This window comes from Dipodomys merriami, unplaced genomic scaffold, assembly GCF_024711535.1.
Source record: "Dipodomys merriami isolate MVZ:Mamm:240054 unplaced genomic scaffold, mDipMer1.0.p SCAF_31, whole genome shotgun sequence".
NCBI classification, from domain to species: domain Eukaryota; kingdom Metazoa; phylum Chordata; class Mammalia; order Rodentia; family Heteromyidae; genus Dipodomys; species Dipodomys merriami.
In genome coordinates, this window is record NW_027204604.1 from 16870275 (window position 1) to 16896785 (window position 26511).

At 38.4% G+C, this 26511-nt stretch overlaps 1 protein-coding gene across 3 annotated transcripts in view; it reads left to right on the forward strand.

The window, feature by feature from the left end:
* Kcnt2 (potassium sodium-activated channel subfamily T member 2) overlaps window positions 1-26511 on the forward strand; it is a 263151-nt gene that overhangs the window by 217933 nt on the left and 18707 nt on the right. For 2 of the 3 annotated variants that reach the window (XM_070041895.1, XM_070041896.1), the window contains 6 exons: window positions 3844-3915; window positions 7448-7582; window positions 14358-14469; window positions 20684-20785; window positions 24204-24287; window positions 25205-25333. In XM_070041895.1, coding sequence (XP_069897996.1) covers window positions 3844-3915; window positions 7448-7582; window positions 14358-14469; window positions 20684-20785; window positions 24204-24287; window positions 25205-25333 — 634 coding nt within the window. The remainder of the gene's footprint in view (window positions 1-3843; window positions 3916-7447; window positions 7583-14357; window positions 14470-20683; window positions 20786-24203; window positions 24288-25204; window positions 25334-26511) is intronic. The other variant, XM_070041898.1, reaches the window with a different exon arrangement.

Here is a 26511-nt window from a genome sequence, read left to right on the forward strand (position 1 = left end):
GAAGTTTTACGCAATTCCCCCTTTTTAAATAATGAGACATTTGTTCTGACATGATTCACCTGTTGCAATCTATCTTTTGATATTACAAAACAAGCTTTCTTTAACACTTTTCCATGCGAAAGGGATTTTTTTTACAGTGATTATGTATACTTTTATAATTATTACTTAGCTTGGGGGCTTGATGCTTAAGTTCCCATGAGTAATGCTGAAGTTAATAATAGGTACATGGCCATCTAGGAAATTTAGTACAAAGAATAATCAATTTAACGTAACAGAAATAAAAACTGACATCATAATATGGAATTTTTAATGGTAATTAAATTTATACTATTCACAAATATGGGTGTATGATGAAATAAACGTTCATAATCCAAATGATAATGAAATAAAACAGTCTTATTGGAAAATATCTTTTACTTGTTTAGAACACTTGTAGAACACTTTTCACATTTCACTTAAAACTGGACACACAAAAAAAATATAAGATCCAAGCTTACACTACTAACTTTGAACTCACATGTGGCTTATTCAGCCAATCTGTGAAGTCTGTCAAGAAAACTTCAGCTTATTTAAAAAGTAATGGTAAAATAGCTTGTATACCAATGCCCTTCTTAGAGAAATTCAAGCAGCCTCACACAGATCTGAAATACTACACAGGATTACCCACCTCTCAATAGGCCTGTTGCAGGACATTGAACCTCTGTGGTCAGTTTGGACTATTTTTTGTGGTCGGTCGTGGGGGCTTGAACCCTGGGCCTGGGTGCTATCCCTTGGCTCTTCAGCTCAAGGCTAGCACTCTACCTCTTGAGCCACAGCACCACTTCCAGTTTTCTAGTGGTTTATTGGAGATCAGAGTCTCATGGACTTTTCTGCTTGCTGGCTTTGAACCATGATCCTCAGATCTCAGCCTCCTAAGTAGCTAGAATTACAGGCGTGAGCCACCGGTGCCCGGCTAGTTTGGACTTTTGATATGTGAAATGGTTAGACCTCTTCCCCAGTTATTATGAGACTAAAAATAGTACATAAAATACTAGCACAAGATCTGGACTAGTTTCCTTCCAAACAACAATGTGTCACTGTGCAAATATACAGAAAGTCTCATGTGAAAACCCAGTGGGAAAAAACTCCAGGCAGCAGTGTGGCTCAGTGTAGACTCTGCTAGCCTAGCATGTGGGGCCTTGGGTTCAAGTCCCAGTATTGGAAGAAAAGAATGAATGAAGGAAGGAAGGAAGGAAGGAAGGAGGAATGGAGGGAAGGAAGGAAGGTAGAGAGGGAGGGAGGAAGGAAAGAGGGCAAGGAAGGAAGAAGAAATATATTTTAAATAGCTGCAATTAAACTTTAATAGCTTATGAAAACCTAAACCCCTTAAAAGTACAAATATGAAATACTGACAAAATGAACTGCTCATAAAAGAATATTATACTTGATCTTGAAATTCACACATTGAATTACTAAGATTATGAGTTTGATAGTGAGTTATTCAGCTCCTCCTGCTCACTGCGTATTTAATATTTATAACACTGTCCATTTTTATTATGAGAGACTTAATAAGGATATGAAGTTTCAGACTCATAAAAAGTTATACTTCTTTGTAGAATTACACTTAGGACTAGTTAATGAATGTGCTTGTTTTCTTCTGTTTACTGATTCTGTATGCTTGTAGAGTTTTAATTTCATTGATCACTAATTGTGGTTTGTTTAGCTTTGTTTAGGTTTGTACATTTCTTTCTTTCCCTGCCTTGTTTATCTTTCCCTTACAGATTTAAAATATTTCTTTATTTTATTTTTATTTCTTGTCAGTCCTGGGGCTTGAACTCAGGGCCTGAGAGCTGTCCCTGAGTTCTTTCACTCAAGGCTAGCGCTCTACTTACTACTTTGAGCCACAGCACCACTTCAGTTTTTCTGGTGAAGAGTTTCATGCACTTTCCTATCTGGGCCGCTTCCTGAGTCTCTAGGATTACAGGCATCCGCACTGGCACTTGGTTTTATAACCAACAATTTTTGAAACTTGTTTCTTAGAGGTTGAAGTTTTTGTGGTGCTCTTCAGTTAAAACTGTCAATCATTCAAGCTGTCCCTCACTTTGAAAAGTTTTCCTTAACATGACTTCTTATATTATAGACAGGCATCCTCTCTGTAGCAGAAAAATACCCTATGTGCGTTTTATTGTCTTGTAGTTTATAGTTCTTTTTCCTACATTCAACTTTTCACCTGTATGTTAGAGATGTAACACAAAGAGCCATCTCTTGTGTTTTGTGACTGTTTTGTGTGTCTGTTTAGCATTTCTCAAAAACAATGCTTTTCAACAGCAAGGTTATGTTTATCAATCAACTATCTCCCAATGACTGAAAAGATTAGTTTATTAACCAGAGTTCTAATTAGTTTTACTCAATTCTTAAGCAGATTGAGTCATAAACACTGTGGTCAGTTTATTTAAGTAAGCTGATGCAGTACATGGGAAAGTAAAATGGACAAGTTCATTACATTTCAGGTGTATATTTGAATCACTTTTTTAGTAGCAGTCGTTTATTTTAGCGTAGGGCCTCCTGTTTGCAGGGCAAGATCCTTACCACTCCAACCACACCCATGTCCAGTGTTCTATCTAAAACCACATCCTAAACGTGACTGTAATGACCACTGGTGCAGAGTAAAAATAAATTATAAGCTAAATGATTGACGATTTACAAAATTAATTGGGATACATTTAATAGATGAAATATAGTGGGCCGTTTAAGTGACTGCAAAGGAATTTATTGTGGAATCAATTTGGTGAAAATCAGAACAATACTCTTCATTGAAAGATGCCATTTTAAGCATCACTCGCTGTGTGCAGGTTTCGTTTTTTTCTTGGAGTACAAGGGGATAGGGGACAATCTCTCAGCAGAAAATAGGCAGGGAGGCCAGAACTGGTCTAGTCGGAGCTCAGCATGTGGGAAATGGCAGGTGCTTTGATTTCCTTTGTCCGGAACATCTTCTCCCTTTGCACTAGTCCTCACTCTTTAGCTCCCAACTAAGCATCACCTCTGCACTATTTTCCAATCTTGCCTTCTCCATGCAACATACTATTTTTTTTAGATTAAGAATATAATTCATTTTGTCTTTTTGTATGTGCATTTAAAAAATCGAAGTCAATCTGTTATTCTTTTGTAAACACACATGAAGTAGAAGGTTGGGATATATACATGCTGGATAACTACGTAAGTGGATAAATTAATCCTCGTAAAAGAAATATAATATATTGATTGATTTCAAGTTCATGGTCCTTCCCTCAAATATATATGTTTTATATATATATATATATATATTACAGGGATAATAAATGGTGCTCAATGCTGTATATTGAATATACCAATAAAAATGAAATACTTTTATTGTACTAGTCCATATTTTGTATGGGATATAGTGTTTCTTTATTTGACATGTTGTAATTAGTTCTTCCCTAGACAAATGTCTCGGAAGAGACACCTTAACACAGGCATTAGGATAAAACTTAGATTCTTCCTTTCCAAGGCCTCTTCTGCAGGAGCAGCTTTGCAGTTTATGGAGTTGGTGTTTTAGTCCTCGTCAAGAGTACTAATCCAGTACCTTTTATACAATCGTACCATAATGTTTCTGACTTAGAAAAGCTGAGTGCTGGGTATTTGGCCGTTCTGAGCGCACAGTGCAGTTTGCACAGCCCAGGCAAATGTCAGCTTCTAATTAATGTTAAGGGGGTAAAAAAAAAAGACTCTTGTCAGCAACGTTGAGTTTTGGAAATGCAAACTAAGTGAACTTGCCTCCTTTCTCTAGAAGTGCTGCCCCTGTTGTGACATTGTGTTTCATTTTGTAACCCGTCTGCCACTTAGGCCAGATGTGCACTTTCTGGATGCCATCTGTTGGTTTCCAATGGTTTACTACATGGTGGGCTCTATTGACAAGTAGGTGACTAAGTCCTTGGCGTTTTGCTGTGTGGTGTCCTGTGGTGGCCTGTGCATGGTGCGTGTGGGTCTGTCACTACCTCAGACATGATGCATCGTGCATGCCCAGCTTATGTCCGTGCACTACTCAGCTGATAGTCAGCTTCCTGAGCAGTCATCCATTGTGGACTTCAAACAATCCTGTTGCATGCTGATCTTGTCCGTGTGCAAAGCTACTTCCATTCTGTGTCTTCTACTGAATTCATATTAGTTTATGACTGTTATTATTGCAGTTAAAATGACAGGAAAATACCCCTAAGATCTCTTTAACACTGATTTCTTTAACAAAACCTGTGAGACTCTTTAAGATACTTGAGAAGTGCTCACTGACTTGGAGCCATAAATAGCAACACCTTAAGAATTTATTCTAGCCAGATAGCAGAATTGATGATATGTAAAGTGTTTGTTTACAAGAAGTCTTGTATGTATAATGCATTAACACAAAATTGGATGTTTTTATGCCTCACCATGACAATAAATATGGAAAAAATTCAAAAAGTTAGTGGTAAGAAAAAGAAGTAAAATATGTTACCTTGTCCACTAACAAAAGCTCAGTCACACCTTTGAACTAAAATATGTCAAATGACCAGTTGAGAATATTAGTGCTTAGGTTTCACCCTCCAGATGTTGACCAGCTCCTTAAAATTATTTATTGGCTGGGGATAAAAGAAAGATCAAACATACCAAAATGTATTAATAATCCCTAGTATACATGAAAAGGTTATTAGTTATTAAAGTATCATTAGTTATATTGTGAGCTATCAGAATAATAACCAACTAAAATACAGTCAGCATTACTTTAATCCTACATGATTATAACATAATTGGTAGTGCTTTTAAATGGTCATTCAATTAAAAATTCATCAGAAAAACTATGAGAGATAAAGTTAAGGATAAAACTCCCATATGCCTTTTCTGATATAAACTATGAATATTTAGAATATTTATCTTAAGGAAAAAAGACCTGAGAAGGTTCCGTTTCTAGGGCTGGAGATGAAAGAGAATGGAGTATAATGTGAGGATTGTTGAAACAGGCTGCCAGGAAGGTGGATTTTCACCTTGGAGTTTTATTTTGCTTATTTTTGACTCCTCTGACTGAAGTTCAGCTTGTAAATGTCACATTCTAGCTCCTGGAAAAAGGAGTCAAAGTAAGAGGCAAAAAGATGTTGATTAGATGAAACAACAAACTTAAAAAAAAAAACAGACCGACTTGAGTCGGCTGCCACCTGGTGGCAGATCAGCCACTGAAAATCATGATGATGCTGGAGGCAAATCATCATGCCTGGAATGAACTACCAGAGCTCGGTAGCCTACTCTGGAAAAGGAAGAAAGGACTCCATGGTAGAGTAAATGAATAGAAAAGAATAGTCATCTTCTTATGAAGAACAAAGCTTCCATGGGGTTCAGGATTATCATTTGAAAGTTACGAATGCCCTGTAGATTTAAGCTCATACTTAATGGTGATTGTGAACGTCCTTTACCTTAATTAGGAGTAATTAAACCATCCAAAAAATTGAAGATGGAGTTAACTGATGCATGTGGATATTGGGAGCTGTTTCAAATTTAACAGAAGTAACTCCCAAGAGTGATTTCTTTTTGTCAAGTATCAACTTCAGCTTAGTTAAATGATTGCTGATTCAACATTCATCTTTTCTAGCTCAAATTCTTTCTGCATATCTTATCCAGCCAAACTTACCTCTATCACTCTATCGCTCCCTTTTTTAAAAATAAAATTACAGTACAGTAGAGATTTCTTTTTTAATGGGGAAAATTATAAAAGCTGAAATGTGAGGGAATAATCTAAAATTATGAGTTGGATTGATTGAAGGCAAATGCATTAGTCATAATTTTTATACTCTATAAAGTACCATTTTCTATTTATTTATTTATTTATTTGTCAGTTCTGGGGATGGAACCCAGGGCCTTGTACACGCAAGGAAAGCACTCACCTATACCCGCAGCAACTATATATATGCTCTACTACTTGATCCACAGCTCCATCTTGACTTTTGGGTGGTTAATTGGAGATAAGAGTTTCAGGACTTTCCTGTCTGGGCTGACTTCGAACTGTGATCCTCAGATCTCAGCCTCCTGAGTAGTTAGGATTATAGGAGTGAACCACTTGAGTAACTCTTTTTATAAATTCATTCAACTAGATATAAGAACAATTATGATAAATATCCTAAGAAATTCTCAAGTATTCTCAGAGAAACTTCAAGATCTTTTCCATTGGAGATGATGAAATAAATAAATTTTAAATTATGTGAAATAAAATAAAAATAAAATAATTATCATAAAATTCTGCATACACAGTGTTATACATAAAATTTCGGCTACAGAATATTGCTCCTGACTCAAGTGAACTATTTTTTTCTGAACTACTCCTGAGTATATTGGATTGTAGCATTGGTAAAATTCTCACTTCATCAGAGTAAGAAACTCTACTTTCCACCTTTCCAGAGAAGGAAAGGAGTCTGCTGAAATCTACATGTAGAACTCTACCAGTCATGGGCTTGGAGACACTTTTAAGGGATTCAGACCCTCAACTTAACGATCTAAAAGATCATTGTCATTCTTTAGGTTTTATACTTCCTAGTTAAAATCACTTAATCTAACTTGATCTGTCTTTAATCAACTTCAGATATAGAATATACTTACCACAGCTAACTCAAATTCATTCTCTTGATCCATTCAATTCTATTTGTCTGAAGGCAATGAGAATAATAGTTGTTCCCATTTCCAGTGTTAATGGACAATATCTTTTCCTTTACTTCCCTGGGAGGATATTAAGTATTTTGTTAGAGATTGGAGAGACTATTAATTTCCTAGGAATATGTAAAATATTCTATCAGAGGTAAAGAAAAACTCAGGTTATATATTTCTAGTTTTAAGTCACTTTATTCATTCAAAGAATATAAGTTGTTCAATCAGTTGCTCAACAATTTGGGCTGGCTAAAATGGTAGGCTCGAATTAAACAAATCTCTCATTTATACTAATTTACGCTGCATAGCTCTTACTTAAATAAATAGCAGAGACTAAAAAATAAACATTTTATTGTCTTACGCTTCTTCAAGAGGCTTGGCTAGTTAAATGAACATAAATTATCCATCTCTTCATTACCCAAAGTACCTTAGAAATAAATAATGCAGGTGTTGGGTCTTTGAAATAATTTGTTCACTATAAAACGTACATCTAACACCCTCCCTCTGCATTTGATTTTAACGAGGTGTGTTCCCTGTACCAGTGTATAATTCATAAGTATTGCTTAACAGAGGCTTTGACGCAGTTGAGATCGAATGCAGTTTCACGAGCTCCCGATGAAAACGCTCTCCTCCAAGCAGATGCCCTTGTGTCACAAACCCCATTCGTGTCTGTGCTTGCCCACTGTGCAAACCCCCCGTAGGGCACCTTATCTACAGATGCGCCAAGCTGGGGTGCGTTCACACCATGGTTTGTCTAACGTCTGCTTTTGTCTGCTCGTTTCTATGAAAGCCTAGATGACTTGCTCAGGTGTGGCGTCAGCTTTGCTGCCAACATGGTGGTGGTGGACAAGGAGAGCACCATGAGCGCCGAGGAGGACTACATGGCGGACGCCAAGACCATCGTGAACGTGCAGACCCTTTTCAGGTGCGTGTGTGGAACCCTGTCCTGAGCACAGGCTCGGGACTGGCCTTCTGAGATCTCAGTGGAGAGCAAAGGGCTTCTTCTCAGAAGAAACACGGAGGCAGAGCTCTAAAGAGAAGGGAAAGTGGCACGTCCACCTCCTCAGATAACTTCATCCCCACACATGGGGTCCCCAGGCCATGATTAAACACCGGCCTGTCTCTGCACACGATGTCACCAGCAACTGTAAGACGCTCCGAGCAGCTCATTTGTGCAGGTGAAGCGCAAACTCCTAACCATACCCTCACTGTTTGCTTGTCTTTCCTTCACTAAACGCACTCAGATAATGAAGCTCTGGGGTCATGGTTGAGGATATGCAGACAGTCCTTGTTCTCAGCAAACTCAGAGCTGGCTAGAAATCCTGGAGATGATTCTCTGTAGAAGCATTTAGAACCTTATTTATCAGGGAGATCACTATTTCAGTTTTATAAGTAGGCTTTCTATCAGCTTACAGGAAATAGGAGAGTCATTGCTCCAGAAGGTCTTAGCCTTCTGTTATGCAAGACTGGCTTGCTTTTTATATTCAGAGATTAACAATCTATCATTCAACCTTTAAAGATTATTCATGCTTTTCCCCCCCAAAAGCCCTGCACTTAGTGAAATAGTGGTTATGACTTTACAGGACACAGGCATGGAAAATACAGAGATAAATTATTTTCAGTTTGGGTATCCCATAGTTTATTTATTTTTTGAGAAAGGCAGTGGAAACTGTATAGTCACCCTCATTTAACATCTTTATTTGCCTCCATCTTGTTTTTATGCTCCGACAGAGTCCACTTTCCTTTCCTATCTTTTCCTTGTGTGTGAATATTGCTTGTATAAAGGGTTATCATCATGATATTCTAACTGGTATTCTATCTCTTAGTCAGATTAATGACTGTTGCTTGCATACATATTTTCTCTCAGAAACCTTGCAATTCTTCACTCTTGTTTAGGTCCCTTTGAACATTTCTATTGCTCATGAATACATCTGGCCCATTGGCTTTGTGTGAGATGATGCTACTCTTTATTTTAGCATCCTAAAAGGCTGGAAAATTACTTGATCTCCTGTCATTTTGAGTGGATTACTTTGACATGCATTGAATTGATTACTTTGACCTGAATTCCATTTTGATGGGAACTATTAGGCTTTTACATTCCAATTTTCAAAGCTAATAGGTCAGATTCATTTTCAGAAAACACTTTTGCCTAGAGCTATGTCTGATGGAGATGTAATTCAAGGATACACTGGTAGTAGAAATGTTCTGATTCCCAATGTCTTCATGAACCATATGCTCAAATAAGGTTCAGTTTCTTGTTCAGAATATGCAGCACTTGAATTCCTAACTTGGTGATTTGCTGAGACATATAACTGTATTTATTAGATCTCTTTTTTCCCTTCAGATCATCCAAAGACGCTTTATGGTTATTCAGTTCCAAAGGGCCCTGAACTGAAGGCTATCATTAATTTACTAGGAGTATGTATGTGTTCGTTGGGAAGGGAAATGGTCGCAGTAGGAGAGCAGTAACAGCATGTGGAGAATTATTTTCCAACTCTAATGAGCATGGCTCTGCCATTGAAGACTGGAGCGTACAATGTGATATGCTTTCATTATATGGAGGAGGAAAAAGTCATTTCCCCTCTATTCTTCTGCATTTTCACTGGGACTCTTGTAACAAGTTAGTAAAGCAGATGAACAAGATCAAGAGGACAGATTAACAAAAGAGAAAGGAACAAGATTATTAGTCTGTGGCTCAGGTAACCGTCTGGAGGCTTCTGGAAAGAACAGGCTTAGGTTTGGTCTTGCGAGGATCTCAGTGGAGAGCAGTAGACTAGGAATATCCTGGAACAAGGAAAGGACTGCATTTCCACTGGTGGCAGATTGGAGTAAGGGAAATCTGGAAAAAAACTCTTTGCAAGTAGGGGTTACTTGGTAGTAAACATTGTAAAATCCCTCTTTGGTCATTTCCAGGTAAACAAGGTTGATGGACATATTTGTCCTGTGTTTAGGTAAGAAGTAGACGGCAGGGAAGTTTGTTTGTTTGCTTCGATATTTATTTCTTTTTCTTAATTGCCCCCAAACTCAACATAACTCTTTGTGTTTTGTTTTCTTTTTTACCAGTCCTGGTGCTTGAACTCTGGGCCTCGGCGCTGTCCCTGAGCTTCTTTCGTTCAAGGCTAGCGCTCTACCACTTGAGCCACAGCGCCACTTCCGGCTTTTTCTGTGGATGTGGTACTGAGGAATCAAACCCAGGGCTTCCTGCATGCTAGGCGAGCACTCTACCACTGAGCCACATTCCCAGCCCTCAACATAACTCTTAAGCTAAAGTAGCAAATTTGGGTTGGCAAATTCTGCTGTTCTTCAGTTGGCCATGATAGTTTTCTCTTTCTTTGAGAGGAGGTAAGCCATTCTTCCAGGTGATTTATCAATAGAGCCTCTTATGCAGCATTCAAAGTCTAGACTATAGTCTCTGAAATGATAATGCCTGAGAAGAAGTCATCCTGAAAATCGTGCCAGGGTGGCTGGCCGGCTAGCCACAATGTGCTCTCATCAGAACAAACCCAGAGCTATACTTGTTCAGTCGGTACCACACTTTGTGAATACTCTTCACATTGAGTTTTCCTTTATTGGCAGAGAACTACCTTGGATACGTTTCTCCAGAGGGTCTATATTCCTTGGAATGGAGTAGCCAGTTCCTTTTCTGGGAAGCCTCATGATGAATTCTAAGCAATCCTGCATCCTCTCCTCCGAGATCATTTCTGAATACCAAAAGGATTAAGATCACCTCTTTGTCCTGTCAAATACACTGACACCTTCCTCCCTCTAGTGCCTGAGGGCTTCCATTTACACATCTAAGAGGGAAGACTGAAGTGATTTTTGCCAGTACAAAGTTCGACCAGAGAGTGCAGTTTTTATTTCTATAGTGAAAACAAAGGAGATCCTGGCGTTGAAATTTAAATTTATATGGCTAAAGTTTTATCTAGCCTCATACTCAGTACCTTCGGAGAAATTCCATACTTCTATACACTTATGAACAAGTGTTACTCCCTGAACTAAACTTAAATAAGCACCTTAAAGCATACTTAGATTTACAATACTCATCTCAACATGGCCATGATATTGTAGCTGATCAAATTCCACTCCCTCCTTTGGCAATATTCAGGTATCAGTGGAATTTATCCCTTTTCTTGCTTTACTGAGGAATTTGGTCCTTAGTCTTAACCCATACAGAAAAATTAAAAAGAAAATAAAAGTCAGTTTAAAATCTACAGCCTCACTGTTGGGAGAAGACGAGGTGAGAAAGTTTTGTTTAAGCATCCAATAGGAAAAGTCTTGTCTGGTGAGCACACAGGAAAACGTTCAGTGCAGAGTAAGTACAAAGACTTTCAATTTGATTTCAATTTGCATGGTAAAAGTCCAGGAGAGATTCCCTTTAGAAGTTCTTTGAAAAATGACTTTGTTCTGATATGCATTTTTTTTAAATGTCTGTTTTTGTTTTGTTTTCTGAAAATTAGCTAACTAGTCTTGTAAGGTAATGAGTAACGGCACTGGACATTTTCATACGCTCCGTGGGTCTGTGCGATGCATGAAATTGTGCAGTACCTTTCACCTCTGTGACTGCCCCCTGCAGTCACTATTTATGAATGTCCAGTGCTTAGCCCACACATTTATTAGGCATCTTGTAAATGTTGAGACTACACAGGGATCAATCAAGCCAGCCTTGCCCTAAGTCCTGTATGCTGAGAGTCTGCTGGAAAGACAATTCAAAACTGAACTGAAGAGATCGGCCATTGCTGGGTTGCGGCGGGAGGGGCACGCTGGGCTGGGGAGTAGGTCATTATATAACCCAGGTGAAAAAGATACTCAGGCAAATCCTCCCAGAAGAACTGATCGTCTTTGACTTGAAGGTGAAAAGAAGCTACATGAGCCAAGAGATTAGCAGAGCATCGCAGAGGGCCCTGTGCATACTGCAGGCAGCTCCCAGGTGCTAAGACTGTAGACTACAGACCAAATGGAAGACTGGTGTGACTATAGGTAGATGACGGAGCATCCAGAAGCCCAAGTAGTTATGGTTTTGTCGAGTATGTTAATGCATGGACTTGTTCTTCAAGCTTATTAAGAAATTTTTGCAAGATAAGATGACATTAGGTGCAACGTGGAGAATGCTTTTGGAGAGAGTGGATGAGATCAGCCGAGCAAACAGTCTAAGATAATCTTGCAGCTGGGTGCTGGTGAGACACGCCCGTAATCCTGGCTACTTAGGAGGCTGAGATTTGAGGACCACAGTTCAAAGCCAGCCAGAGCAGAAAAGTCTATGGGACTCCAATCTTAACCTCCAAAAAGCCAGAAGTGGAGCTGTGGCTCAAGTGGTAGAATGCCAGCCTAGATAGAGTAAATGCGGTTCAGAGAAATCACTCAGGCCCTGAGTTCAAGACCCAGGACCCAGGACCCAGCACATATACACACACTTGCAAGTAGTTTCAGTTCTCTTGCTAACCCATGAAGTATGTATAATAAATACATTAGCTTTCCATCACTTGGACAAAATGCCCCAGAGAAACAACTTAAAACAGGAAAAGTGCTATTTTGACTCATAGTTCCCAAGGTTTTAGTTGATGGCCAAGAGCCAGTCTGCCCTGGGCCTGTGAACAGCAGGACATCATGCCAGGGTAAACAGAGCTGTTGTCATCATGCAGTCTACAAAACCAAAGAAGAGGAGAGAGCCTGATTCCCCTTCAACGGCATCTCCTCTGCCACTGAACTTCCCCCAAGCGGACAGTGAGACATTTCCTACTTCCCAGGGCATATGACCATCAGCTAGGGCCTTCTGCACATGAGCACTGAGGGCCATTCCTGACTCGTGTCATATTCACCAGCTTTTTGTCTTTCTATTGATCAAGGTAACTGAGCACGTCAGAAATATCCCTCAAATAAATAGCAGTCACAGAAAATGATTTCATATATACATGCATACACACACACACACACACACACATACACACACACACACATATTTGTATCCTCACAGTTATACTTACTTAACCAGAAGTTAAAGTAGTTGAAGAAAAGTTTTAAATAGAACAAATTGTATTATTGTATTATGATTATATTGTGATCTTAGTATGTGGGGAGGGCAGGGTTTGCTATATCATTTTATTCATTTCTTATTCTATATTCAAAATGTATTTAGCAACTTTCAAGTCCCAGAAATAGATATCATCTATTATAATTAAATATATTAGGTCAACAAGTATAAAAATATAAAATATTGCAATTGAACATAAGTAATGCCTTATAGAAAAAAGACACTTTTATTTCTAAGTATTATTGCAATCTAAAATTTCACTAGGTGGCAGACTTTGCTAATACACTGAATTTCCTATTTTGAAACAATACCAGTGATTTAGGTTCATCAATGTACGATAGACATGTCAGATAGCCATACAAATTTTGCTATATGATCTAATTTTAACTCTAGAAATTTCTCCAATACAATAAAACCTAGTCATTCAATTTTCTTTTATTCTTTCTCACTAATACTTCATATATATATAAACTTTATATATATACACACACATGTACATATGCATGTATTTCTTCTATTCAATATAATTTGTTAGAGATAATGCATGTAAGCAAAAGAATCCATAGAGACACAAAAGTTTATAGCTGTGTGCATCTAAACTTCTTTCCTGGCTAAGGTTTTCCTCACAGGATGTCTGCTCAGTTACACCTGAATGCCACTTACACTGGAAGCATCCTATCAGCCACACCATCTATTGGCGCTAGAACAGAGATTGTCTTACAATTTGTGAATATTACTGTTTCCTATATAAGTTCATAGACTGTTAAGGCATAGAATCATACCCTTTATGTGTAGCTATCTCCTGAAGACTCAGACTCTTCCTAATAGTAAGCACATTAGCTTTAGATATTACTTGTATAATAATAAATTTACCTTTAAATTAGATATTAAATATTACCCTCCAAAACACAAATTTCAATGGCACAGTCAATGACCTATGGCAAAGTCAAATGAAGAGACAGAGCTGATGTTATAGAAATGGATTTGATTTTTGATTTGTAATATATACCCCCTGCAACATGTTGCTAGATATTCTTAATAACTTGTTACTGTATTTGGGCCATGTGAGCTTTCTTTCAAGTGGTCAATACATGAGGGTGAAATGTCACTGGAATAATTTCATCTTAGAAATTCATGGTAGCAAGCTTTGATCTTTAAAAAAATGCATTCATTAGGCATGATGTTTGTGCCTCTAATTTCTGCTACCCAGGAGTCAGTAAAATGGTGGTTAAGCAGGGCGCTGGTGGCTCACGCCTGTCATCCTAGCCAATCAGAAGACTGAGATCTGAGGATCGCAGTTCAAAGCCAGCCTGGGCAAGGAAAGTCCGTGGGACTTATCTCCAGTTAGCCACCAGAGAAATGGAAGTGGTGCTGTGGCTCAAGTGGTAGAGTGTTAACCTTGAGCTGCTCAGGGACAGCACTGAGGCCCAGAGTTCAAGCCCCATGACCAACAAAAAGAAAGAAAGAAAGAAAGAAGAAAAGATGGTTAAAATATTTTTTGGATATAATGTGTTATTTTCCTTGTATTATACATAATGAGGCACTTCTTGTTGTTGTAATTGGATATTACTTTTAGGCCTTCACCTAGAATTCACTAAGCCTAAATACGTTGTAATAGAAAGTGCCATATTGGACTGTTTGTATAACCCATTTTTTTTTCTCCTGAAAATAGGTTGTTTTCTAGTCTCAGTATCATCACCGAGCTTACTCACCCGGCCAACATGAGGTTCATGCAGTTCAGAGCCAAAGACTGTTACTCTCTTGCTCTCTCAAAACTGGAAAAGGTAAGACCCTCATGATGGAAGCTGGAATGAACTATTTTTGTTCAATGGGTAATTAAAAATATCCATATATGCAAAGAAATGCCAAGACATAGCAAAAACAAGCATGCTATTTCAAATTCCTCTCTATAGAATAAAATCCTAGCTTACTGTTATTATTTTTTCTATTATTTTTAGGTAGTTGTACAAAAGAGTTTCCACTTAACAAAGTAGTTTATAAATCCAATATATCTTGATCATTAGCATCTCATCCAGCCTTTACCTACTCTGCTTCATTTTCTGTGATATACATTCAATTCTTATCTACATTTCTCCCCTCTTCTCTTTTTCTTTTGTCTACTTCTTTCCCCTTGACCCTACCCCACCCCTTTTCAGCACCCACTTCCTACTGTTCTATTTTCTGAACTTTGATTTTGACTTTCTAAGAAATGACAGTATTTGAGATCTGCCTTGAGTCTACCCTATTTGAAAACAATGAATCAATACATTTGATTCCATTTGCATTACAAGTAAAAATGGGAGAAATATTTTGTTCTATTACCACTAATTACAAGTTTACAACATAATTTCTGGAAGTACAGCAGAAGCATGTATGCTCACATATAACATCAGCTGTGTTGATAAATACAAGTGATTCTACTCCCTCCTGAGGTCTATATTTATATAGTTTTGTGGTTTCCAAAAAGTCTCGAGGATCTTAAAAGAGAGACAGGGCTTTGTTGAAAACTAACTTCCAAAATGATACTGACATGGGTTGAGAGAAAGTCAGGAAAGAAATTGACTGGAAATTTGATTTAACAACAATAAATCATGTATTAATCTAGAATTAGGATTTTTGTCATGAAGAATATTTTTTGGACTAACATATTCTGTTTGTTGTTGTTGAATCGAGAAAGATCCAGGCTGGTTTTGAACTCATGAGTTTTCTACATCAGCTTTCCAAGTTCTCGCATTGCATGCATGCTGTAGCATATCTTTCTATACTCTTAAAAGTTGAATTATGCACCCAATTCACCACAAAGACAAAAAACAAATAAACAGAATAGACATGTTGTGGAGCCAGAGGGAAATACCTAACACATGCACCAGTTAGAATCCTCATAAAGGAGCTAGCCTGCCAGCACCTGCCATTCAGTTTTGTAGCCGTTAGAAACACTCACCTTTTCTTCTGACCTTTATTTCATCATTGTCTAGTTTTTGCTGAATTGTTGTTCCACGATCCTCTTCCTGGGTCCCCCCCAGTGTTATCATTGTTCTTTCCCTGTTTTCCATATTTGAAACCCAGAAATCCACTGTGCTTCCCCCATTCCCCAGCCATGTGGGCACAACAAAGAATGAGCAACACAGTGTGACAGCTACATAGAGCAGGAGAAGGTGAATGGAAATAAAGACATGTAGAAGAGAAAGACAAATGAGTTGAAGCTTTCATTTCCCTTTAAAGGTCTATTTTATTTCTCTTATGTTCATGGTGGTTAAAAATATTTTCTATGGATGCTGTGTATGAACAGCATTTGCTTCAAGACCTCTTCCTTTAAAATCGCTTTGAACTCTATCCATCCTCAGCAATGATTGTAATTACTCTTCACAATCATGATAATGACACCCTGATGTAAGAAGCAAAGTGATGAAAATGTAGGATAACTGGAGTGGTGTATTTTGTCTTTGCCCCTGGATCCTGGTTCTGAGCTTTAAATTCATTAGCCTTGTAGATTTAAAGACATATTTTAGCTACCATGAATGAGGGAAACCATGCAACCTATGTTTTTCTTGGTCTGGCTAACTTCAATTAATATAATGTTTCCCAAGTCTTTTTATTTTCTTATGAATAGTACAATATCATTCTTTTTGATGGATGAATGAAATTCCATTGTGTATAACCATTTATCCATGGAGGGGCATCTGGGCCGATTCTATATCATGGTAATGGTAAATAATGCTTCAGTGAACATGGTTGTGCTGGTATCTTTAGTGTGGCCTAAGTTTAGGCTCTAGGAAACTATTGCGTCCAGTTATTTGTCTTATGGCTCAAGTAGTCATACTTATAAAATCGAACCTTCATAAAAGTGCTTAAAAGTGAGGCTTTTTAGGGGTTTTCTGGTAGGTAAATGTGCTGGCAGACCCTGCCTCAACTTTCCCGATAGTTCTCATCATTTCTGTCTCATAGGACCTCCTACAATCAGATTGCAGTCACTTAGTACAGAGCCTTCATGAGTCCTGACCACTGTTTCAGAGCTTTATCTCACACGGGAGGGTCACGGGAGCCCCCATTTGTAGCCATTGTCCTGGAAACAGCTGATGGCAGAGCCGGATCAGCGCTGTGAGCCACAGCTCTTAACCTGTGCTGTCTGCACCAGATCCAGGCCGGTAGTGTCAGACACAAATTCCATCGTAAGATTTAATCATGGCATTGTTCTCATCAACACGTCAATCCTCAGGCAGTTCCAAGTGGCTCACACCTGCAATCCTAGCTACTCAGGAGGCTGAGATCTGAGGATTGGGGTTCGAAGACAACCCAGGCAGGGAAGTCTGTGAGACTCTTATCTCCAATGAACCACTCAGAAAAAGCCAGAAATGGGATTGTGGCTCAAGTGGTCGAGCACCAGCCTTGAGCAAAAAGCAGCTCAGGGGTAGTGCCAGGCCATGTTTATTATGAAAAAAAGATAAAAGGTTGATACAGTGTATGTGAAATTCAACTGAATGTGTATTTATACACTCTGGTTGAGCCAAATGCCTGACTAATTAGTAGGAATTACAAAATTGAATAAAGCACATAGAATTTATAATTTGATGGGTGACACAAATACAAATAAAAGCACATTATCTTACTTAGATAACAGCATATCAAAGAAGCTCAATAAAGTTATGGAAACTACACCCATGCATTATATGAAAGTATATGAGTGTATGTATATGTATATGTGTATGTACAGTATGTACAGGACATGTATATGTGTGTATGTGCAGATATATGTTTAAAAGTTAAGCATTTTGATGGATTAAATATAAAGCCTTAAGGAAAAATTACAATTTAAAGATAGGAGCCACAATGAAACTATTTAGCTGAGAGTTTTATCTAGAGGTTGATATAGAAGACTCTTGGAAAAAGTAGAATTAGAGAAATGAGTAAGAAATCAAGTTGTCTGGAAGCTGAGATAGATTTATATAAGAAGAACGATACTTGTACAGTTAGAATAGGTTTTTTTCCCCAAACACTGAAATGAAAGTTCCACAGCATGAAGCAGAGGAAAGCCAGTAGAGTTAGGAGAATACATTGTGATTATGTCCAGAAAGAAAAATTATACTGTGCCGATTAAACGTTTTATTTGTTTCCCTCCCACACTGTTCTGTTGCATCCAATCATTTCATCATCTCATTCCATATGGTGTTGGGTGGACATAGATTGCTGGGAACAAAATATCTGCCAGAAACAATTTTTCCCTCTCAGAAAGATACATATTTATGATAGAAAACTAAATAGAAAAGATTGGTAAGACCTAATAAATTAAAATGTCTGAAATCTGGTCCTTTAAATATCTCTGAATTCTTTTAGCTATTTTAGAAATGATTATTGAGAAACCACAGAATCATTACTGAAACTTCCTTTGAATGCAGAATTCTGTTACGAGGCAATATTATATACATTGGGTCTAGGATCAAAGCTAGGGCTTTGTGTATGCTGAGCTGGTAATCTGCTCAAGAGTAGTATTTCCAGCCCAGAAATAAGATTTATTTATTTATTTGTTAGTGCTGGTCCTGGGCTCAAACTCAGAACTTTTGTGCTCAAGCCAGCACTCTGCCACTTGAGCCATTGCTCCAATTCTTGGTGGTTTATTGGAGATAAGAGTATCATGGACTTTCCTACCCTGAATATCTTTCAGCTGGGATCTTCAGATCTCAGCCTCCTGAGTAGCTAGAATTACAGGTGTAAGCCACCAGTACCCAACAGGAAAAATGTTTTTAAAAAGAAATTATAGTAGCCAGTATCTACCTACTTGGGATACTGAAATCTGACAATCAATCACTATTCAAAGCTAAGCTGGGCAGAAAAGTCATGACACTCTTATCTCCTTTAACACCAAAAACCTGGAAGCGGGGATGGCTAAATTGGTAGAATGCCAGTCTTGAGGTAAAAAGCCAACACTTGACCCAAGTCCAGAACTCAACATCCAACCCTTTATATATTGTTCATACTTTTTATTTTTGCCAGTCATGGGGACAGAACACTGGGCCTGGGTACTTTCCCTCAGCAATTCATCTCAAGGCTAGCATTCTGTCACTTGAGCCACAATGCCACTTCCGGCTTTTTCTGCTTATGTGGTTCTGAGGAATCGAACCCAGGGCCTTATGTATGCAAGGCAAGCACTCTACAGCGGAGCCATCTTCCCAGCCATGTTTATACTTCTAATACGTGGACATTTCCATTTCCGTTGAAAGTCAGATCCAAACCTTAACCTTTTCTTTTAGGGGACAGTAAATATGTTATATAATATGATTGAATGTAATATATGTGAACATCAGTGGATAATAAAGAATAGTCTAGATTTTAGTTAATTTTTAAACTAGAGGACAAACACTGGTTTTAACAAACAAAAACCACAAAAAATTAAACATAGAACTACCTTATGAACCAACAGTTCCCCTCCTGGGCATTCACCCAAATGATTACAAACCAAGATACAGTAAAGCCACAAGCACAACCATGTTCATTGCAGCACTATTCCCATAGCCAAGGTATGGAATCAGCTCACATGTCCCTCTGTGGGCGAGTGGATGAAGAAAATGTGGTGTATAAATACAATGGAGTTTTACTCATCCCTGGGAAAGAATGATACTGTCCCATTTGTAAAGAAATGGAAAGAACTGGAAAAATTATGTTAAGTGAAGTAAATGAGATCCAAAGAGACAAAGGATCCATGTTTTCCCTAATATGTGGAAACCAGCTTTCACTGATAAACTCATAAATACATTGTGTGAGAGTGTATAGAAATGCATGAACTGAAATCTAGTAGACTCAAGGGAGAACTCAAATAGTATAATACGTAGAAGGGCAAAGACAAACTTCAACATAATACACACCAGGAAACGAGTAGGTACTTGAAGAGGAGAAGGTGATGAGAATTCAGGCAAGAATTCAAGGCATATCCTGTAAAATTAAGAAGCGTGAGGGAAGGGGAGAACAGGGATGGGTGAGAAGGTTGAAAGAGGAGACAAAGATCAAGGTACACTGTATTCATAAACTGCTTTTTTAAAATGGCAACTCCTTTGTACAACTACTTAAAGATAATAAAAAAATTAAAGAAATGTATTTGTCAGAATAATCTTAGATAATCTGAGGGAAAGACACACTGTGAACCAAAGACCCTGTAGGGGTTTCAGCATTTCAGATACTAAGTTAAATCTTTCCATGAAGAAGCCATTTACCCTCTAAGAATGTCCTCTAAGAAGATCAGGAGAGTCCGATCATAGCACAAACAGAACTGGACTTGCACACACGAGGAAGAAATGACATTATCAAAACTTCAGTGAGATCAACTGGTGATGTAATGGAGAATGACTTGACAGAGTCCAGGGTGGGAAGTTGATTGTAAATCTGAGCCTCGGTCAATGGCCATGCAATAGGATGTAGAAAACAGAGCTGCTGTGAGTTAATTGGATGGATGAGTGATGGAATGTGGAAACGAGGTATTTACTGGGTAGTAAGGGGGTCAGATGTGCTTGCATTGCCTTGTTCCTTATTTTTAACCCCAATTGACTACTTAGAGTATTATTCATGTTTATCCTAGTAAAACATGAGGTGAAGCTTACAATGATGATGGTCATTATTGAGTTAGAGGAAGAGATGAAGCCTAATGTTGGCCAGACAGTAGAAGACTCTACAGGCAAATCTGAATGTCTGGATACATTCTGTTACATTAGTTTTTTTTTAAAAAATGATTGTTTTTACTTTTGTTGGCTTTCTTTTATTTCACTGCTATGTCAATTATAGATTTCTAATGTATGAAAGGGTCTATCGTCCAATGACTTGGTGCTTCAGTTGATTAATGAAAGTTGTCTATTAAAGTGAAAAGGACATTTAAGACTTAATTCTTACGTGAAGGAAAGGCAGTATTTATATACAAGGATATCTGTCTCAGATAAGTCAAGAAATTTACCTAAGCAAGAAAGGCACAAAATGTAGAATACTCACAAAAGTTTTCACCCTCAAATCTCTGGACAGAAAGAGCGGGAAAGAGGGTCGAACTTGGCCTTTATGTTTCGCCTGCCTTTTGCTGCCGGAAGAGTATTTAGCATCAGTATGTTGGATACCCTTCTTTACCAGGTATGTGATCCTTTTTTGTTTTTTTTTTCCTCTCCAAAATGTCTATTTTATATCTCATGCAAATAAGTATTAAATAGTAGTGACATTTTAAGCCCCTAACTTAAAACTGGGCTGAAGTAATTCGATTTTGACACATTTTTATATTACTCTAAGTATGTTGTTGAGACTTGGAAAGAATTAAAACAACACAACCAATGGAAAAGAAAAGCCCAGAGCACTTATAGAATACATTTCCAGCCCCTGTTCGAAAACAAACAACTCTTTGCTAGTAAACTGTCAAACTAGGGATTCTTTAAACATCTGATCATTATTGCTTACTTTAGAAAAATCAGAACAAGATTTTATAATGGCAGACCGTTTAGTTTGTTCCTGATGCCTAGTTAAGATTGTCACTTTATCATAGCTAAGGGATTTATAAAAATGTTTTGTACATACATACGATCTTTTATTGTTTCTTCCAACCATTGAACCACAGCCATCTTTCTTTCTTTTGATTAAAGTCATCACACAATCTCCAAATATTTCTAGTAAAAAGGAAAAAAAAGATCTTTGTAGGGCTTTAAATTATTTTATAGCTTGAATCTCAAATTAAGCACATACGCAGTTCATTGCCCATATTCTATTTTATTATCTGTTTATATGCACTCTTCTGTAATTGCTTGATTGAAAAACCCACTCCACAGATAGCCAAGCTCATCTGCTGGCTTCAGGCTTTATGCCCAAGTGCTTCCCTAACAAAGCCAGGAGCCATCTGTCTAGGCAGATGAATGCCAGAGCATACTCTTCAAGGGAGAGCAAGCACTCCGCTGTGTCTGTATCCAGACGTTTTATCTCTGGACTCCAGGAGGTGGGGCACCCACCTCGCACACCACCACCACACACACACTTAGACGGCGACATGGGAGGGCTTGATGGAAGGGAGTTTGAAACTGAAGATTTCATAGCAATAGCAAGCAAATGCTTGGGTTTTATTTGAAACCATTGGCTCTCCTACTCTTTAGCTCAATAGCTTAGCACATTTAGAAAGGTTCAGAGCTGGGTACCAGTGGCTCCAGCCTGTAATCCAAAATACTCAGGAGGCTAAGAGCTGAAGATGAATGTTCAAAACCAGCCTGAGCAGGAAAGTCTGTGAGACATCTCCAATAAATCATCCAAAACCTGGAAGTAGAGGTATTCAAGTGGTAGAGTGCTAGCCTTGAGAGAAAAAGCTCAGAGACAGTGCCCAGACCCTGAATTCAAGCTGCAGGGCAACTACCAAAAACAAAAGACAGAGAAAAAAAGAAAGCAAGAACGAAAGAGAAAGAAAGCAAGCAAGCAAGAAAGAAAGAAAGAAAGAAAGAGAAAGAGAAAGCAAGCAAGCAAGCAAGGAAGAAAGAAAGAAAGAAAGAAAGAAAGAAAGAAAGAAAGAAAGAAAGAAAGAAAAGAAAGAAAGAAAGAAAGAAAGAAAGAAAGAAAGAAAGAAAGAAAAAGAGAAAGCAAGCAAGCAAGAAGGAGGAAGGGAAGGAAGGAAGGAAGGAAGGAATGAAGGGAGGGAGGAAGAAAGGAAAAAGAAAGCAAGAGAGGGAAGGAGGGAGGGAAGAAAGGAAGGAAGGAAGAAAAGGTTCATGTAGAAGTTATTAGAGATGGAATTTTGTAAAACTGGAAAGCAATTTTCCTGGCTCTTCTCATTTTTGCATGTTATTTTGTGTTCTGAAGCTGTGCAGAATGACTGAACTAGAACTAAGGTTTTAATGTTTATGTATGTGTGCCTTGATGTATATAAATGAGAGAAGAAAAATCTCACATGACAGTTATAATTTTCTACATTTTTAATTTCTTATGAAATCTTTTGAACTCACTGTCCAACCAGAAGGCTTTAGAATGAGTAAAACCTAGAGAAAAGACTTCTCTTCAGCAAGGGTGTTAGCAGGCTATTCATGGCTCTTGAACTCTTGGAAAAGCTTTATTTTGTTTTGTATTTTTGGACACTTAATTGCATTACACAAAATATGCAGGTGACATCCTTCTAAGCTCCATTCCTACCCCTGGGTTGATCTTGTTGCTATTGTTTGCTTTGTTTCGGTGGAGACTTCCTGTCTGTATGTACCGCAGGCTGCCCTACCTCCAACTTGTGATCTTCCTACCCCAGTCTTTCAACGGCTGTGATGACAGGGAGACACCACCATATCCAGCTCATGAGGCTATTTTTTTCCTCATGCTCTTTGTAGTATCTTCCTACTAGTGTAGTCCTTTTGTCCATAAAAGTTATTCTAGATTTTGAATATTCCAGTAGTGGTGGGATGTGGAGAAAGAGGAACCCTACTGCACTGCTGGTGGGAATGTAAACTAGTACAACCACTCTGGAAAGCAGTCTGGAGGTTCCTCAGAAAACTAAACATAGACCTTTCCTATGACCCAGCCGTACCACTCCTAGGCTTCTACCCTGAGTATCATAAATCAGGATATGATCAGGACACCTGCACACCCATGTTCATTGCTGTACTATTCACAGTAGTCAAGATACAGAAATCACCCAGATACCCCAAAATAGATGAGTGGATCAAAAAATGTGGTATCTATACAGAGTGGAATTTTATACAGCCATTAGAAAGAATAAAATGATGCCATTTGCAGCAAAATGGATGGAACTAGAACAAATCATGCTAAAGAGCCAAGAGCAGAGGGAAATGGCACATGCTCTCCCTGATAGGCAGAAATTAGATCTAAAATGTAATGGGACATGACAATATACACAAAGTTCTAGATACTCACATACAGTGAGACCAGAAGAGGATGATCTTAGGAGCAAATCACAAAGACATAATGCCCTGACACCTCTTCATATTTTATACACACTGAAACACACTGATACACACTGAAACAAACTCCAAAGATATGGAAACAAAGTTTTTTCTTTAAAAATCACAAAAAAACAATATTCTAAGAGGAGAGACACTGTTATTTCAGGCAAATTAGGAAGATTCTGTTTTTCTTTTGCTTATATATAAGCTTACTTAGGGGAAAGAATATGTGTAATAAATGAAAAACGAAACACAAAAATTTGTTTTACTAGCAGACTGCTTAACCCTGAAAAAAAGCAAAACACCATCTGAAATATGTCACGGCAAAATTTAAGACTTTTGTCAATTCACCATTTTATTTCCAATTAGAGATTTTGAATTATGTCTGCCTCTGAAATGTTTGTATCCTGCCTAGTAGCACACACAAAGGTCAGTCATGTTGAGAAATTTCTAAATCGTAATTGTATCCTATATTTCCTTATGACTGATTTAACTGTACACATTTAGTTGGGATGGTCACCAGGCAGATTTTTCTTTTAATCTGTACATGGAGACTTGGTAATGGGGACAGCTTCTCAGAAGTCACTGCTGCACGGGGCAGGCATGTAATATTTCATGTATCTTCTGTTCTGTTGCAGTCCTTTGTGAAGGATTACATGATTTCGATCACCAGACTTCTACTAGGACTGGACACTATTCCTGGATCAGGATTCCTTTGCTCTGTAAGTTCATCTCAGCATTTGTTTTCTTTCTAATGAGTGTCCCAAGATTTATACCTGACACTCTTCCATTGCAAGAGAGATTACAGAGACAACATTTTTTATTCATAGCCATCCTAGCTAACAGCCATCCAGTACAAAATTCATAAGAAATATATTTTTAGCTGGTGATTTGAGACTCAAACGTTCCTACGGGGGACAAATGCTTCTGCAGTAAAACCATGATCATGGAGTTAACTTCTCTTGTTTTGTTTCTTTTGAGGTTCTTTGTTTCTCTGAGATGGGGGTGTCACTGTTGCTCAGGTTTACTTTGAACTCCTGGGCTGATGGTTGGGGGGATCCTCCAAGTGCCCGGGTCACTGTGCCAGCTCAGTGCCACCGCTTTAGAGAAGACAATATTGTGTCAAAACACATGGAATACAAGGGTGCTAACAGTCTGGATTCATAAGTAGCAGCCCCCTCAATCAGGGTGATAGGTACCAGCCACCACACCTAGCTTATTCCTGTCTTCCAACATGAACGTTAGTGGAACATCGAGAGCCCTGTTTTCTTTCTTGTATTGAAGTCTATGCACTTTTTATTTGTCGCACCATAGGACTTTGCCAGCAGCAGCCCCAGGTTATTGCAACTTGGCCTTCATGCCTGCCAGCTGCCATTCTCCTGGGGTAGACTCATGTAGGTGAGGGGAAATGTGGTACTGCCCCAAGGGAGGAACTGCCATCTCTCCCATGTGGTCGAACTTCCCGGAGATGTCGACGTTGACTAAAACAGCAGACAGATTTAATGCACAGACAAACATTGATGAAGGATTATTCTGAAATTTCAACCTGTTAAATGTACCCTGAAGGAGTGAAAATCCATCAGCAGGCCGCTACTTCATAACCACTGGTTGTGTGGTGAATGATTCGTGTGTGTTGCAGATGAAAATCACGGAGGAGGACCTGTGGATCAGGACCTACGCCCGGCTCTACCAGAAGCTGTGCTCCTCCACTGGCGATGTCCCCATCGGCATCTACAGGACCGAGTCTCAGAAACTTACTGCGTCTGAGGTTTGGAATTATCCGAGTGTTCTTGGTCTTGTATTTCCTCTGGTGAATATAGTTATTCATAAACTAGGAAGCTAATTCCTGAAAGATGGCACAGAAGACAACAAAGAACATAATCCACACTGGTATCGTGAGTTCTCAGCATAGATTGGGTTTTCATTTTGGGATTACAAACAGAAATCCCAAAAAGCAATCAGGAGTGACTCATTATAGAAAAGTTCCAGATAACTTAATAAGAACAGCAGTTTGGCTCATTTGACTAAAAAGTTAAGGATATCACATTCATTGTAGGTTCAACAAAGACAAGCACTTTTATACCTAAGCAATTTAGCTTCTGTCATAAGATACCATAGGCTTAATGGTTTAGAAAAATAATACAGAGATTTTGGGGACTAGGAATTTCACGATGAAGGCACCCTTAGTTCTGTGTCGGTGAGTCCTGCTGTCTGATTCCTTCCCAGGTGCTGTCCTATGGGAGAAGGAACGAGGAAGTTTTGTCTCTGGACATTTCTCAACCTACTCTGTGTGTGTGTGTGTGTGTGTGTGTGTGTGTGTATGTGTGTGTGTGTGTGTGTGTGTGAGAGAGAGAGAGAGAGAAAGAGAGAGAGAGAGAGAGAGAGAGAGAGAGAGAGAGAGAGAGAGAGAGAGAGAGAGAGAGAGAGAGAGAGATCCCAGTCTACAGTCTATACTCTATGCAAACATTTCTTGTTTGCCTATGGTTACTACAAAGAGGATTTCCATACAGAATTCTGTCACTGTATTTACCTAGTATGCAGACTGCGGATTAGTTGTAGTAAATGCTGTTTTAGGTCAGTCTCCAGCTATCTCAGACACCTTTGTGTGAAAAGACTTTGCTGTGTGCTGTGTGAATTCTAGGGCACAGGGGAAGAGTTTCTCAGTATCCGCAGTAGCATCATTTCTGCCCCTAATAGGAAATGATCTCAATGAAGTGCTCCTAAATTTCCTAGCTCACTACTTAAATAAAGCTTGTCTTTAGAAGTTTAAAGGAAACTGAGTTAAAGATTTTTTGTTTCTCTATATTAAACTTAATCACTTGACCCACATTTTACCTAAATTGTATGACTATTGCAGAAAATAACTGGAGAAACAAATAAAGATAGAAAGTTGGGCCATTAACTATTTTCCAAAGAACATTTCTATCCATGTATACTCTGCCGTGT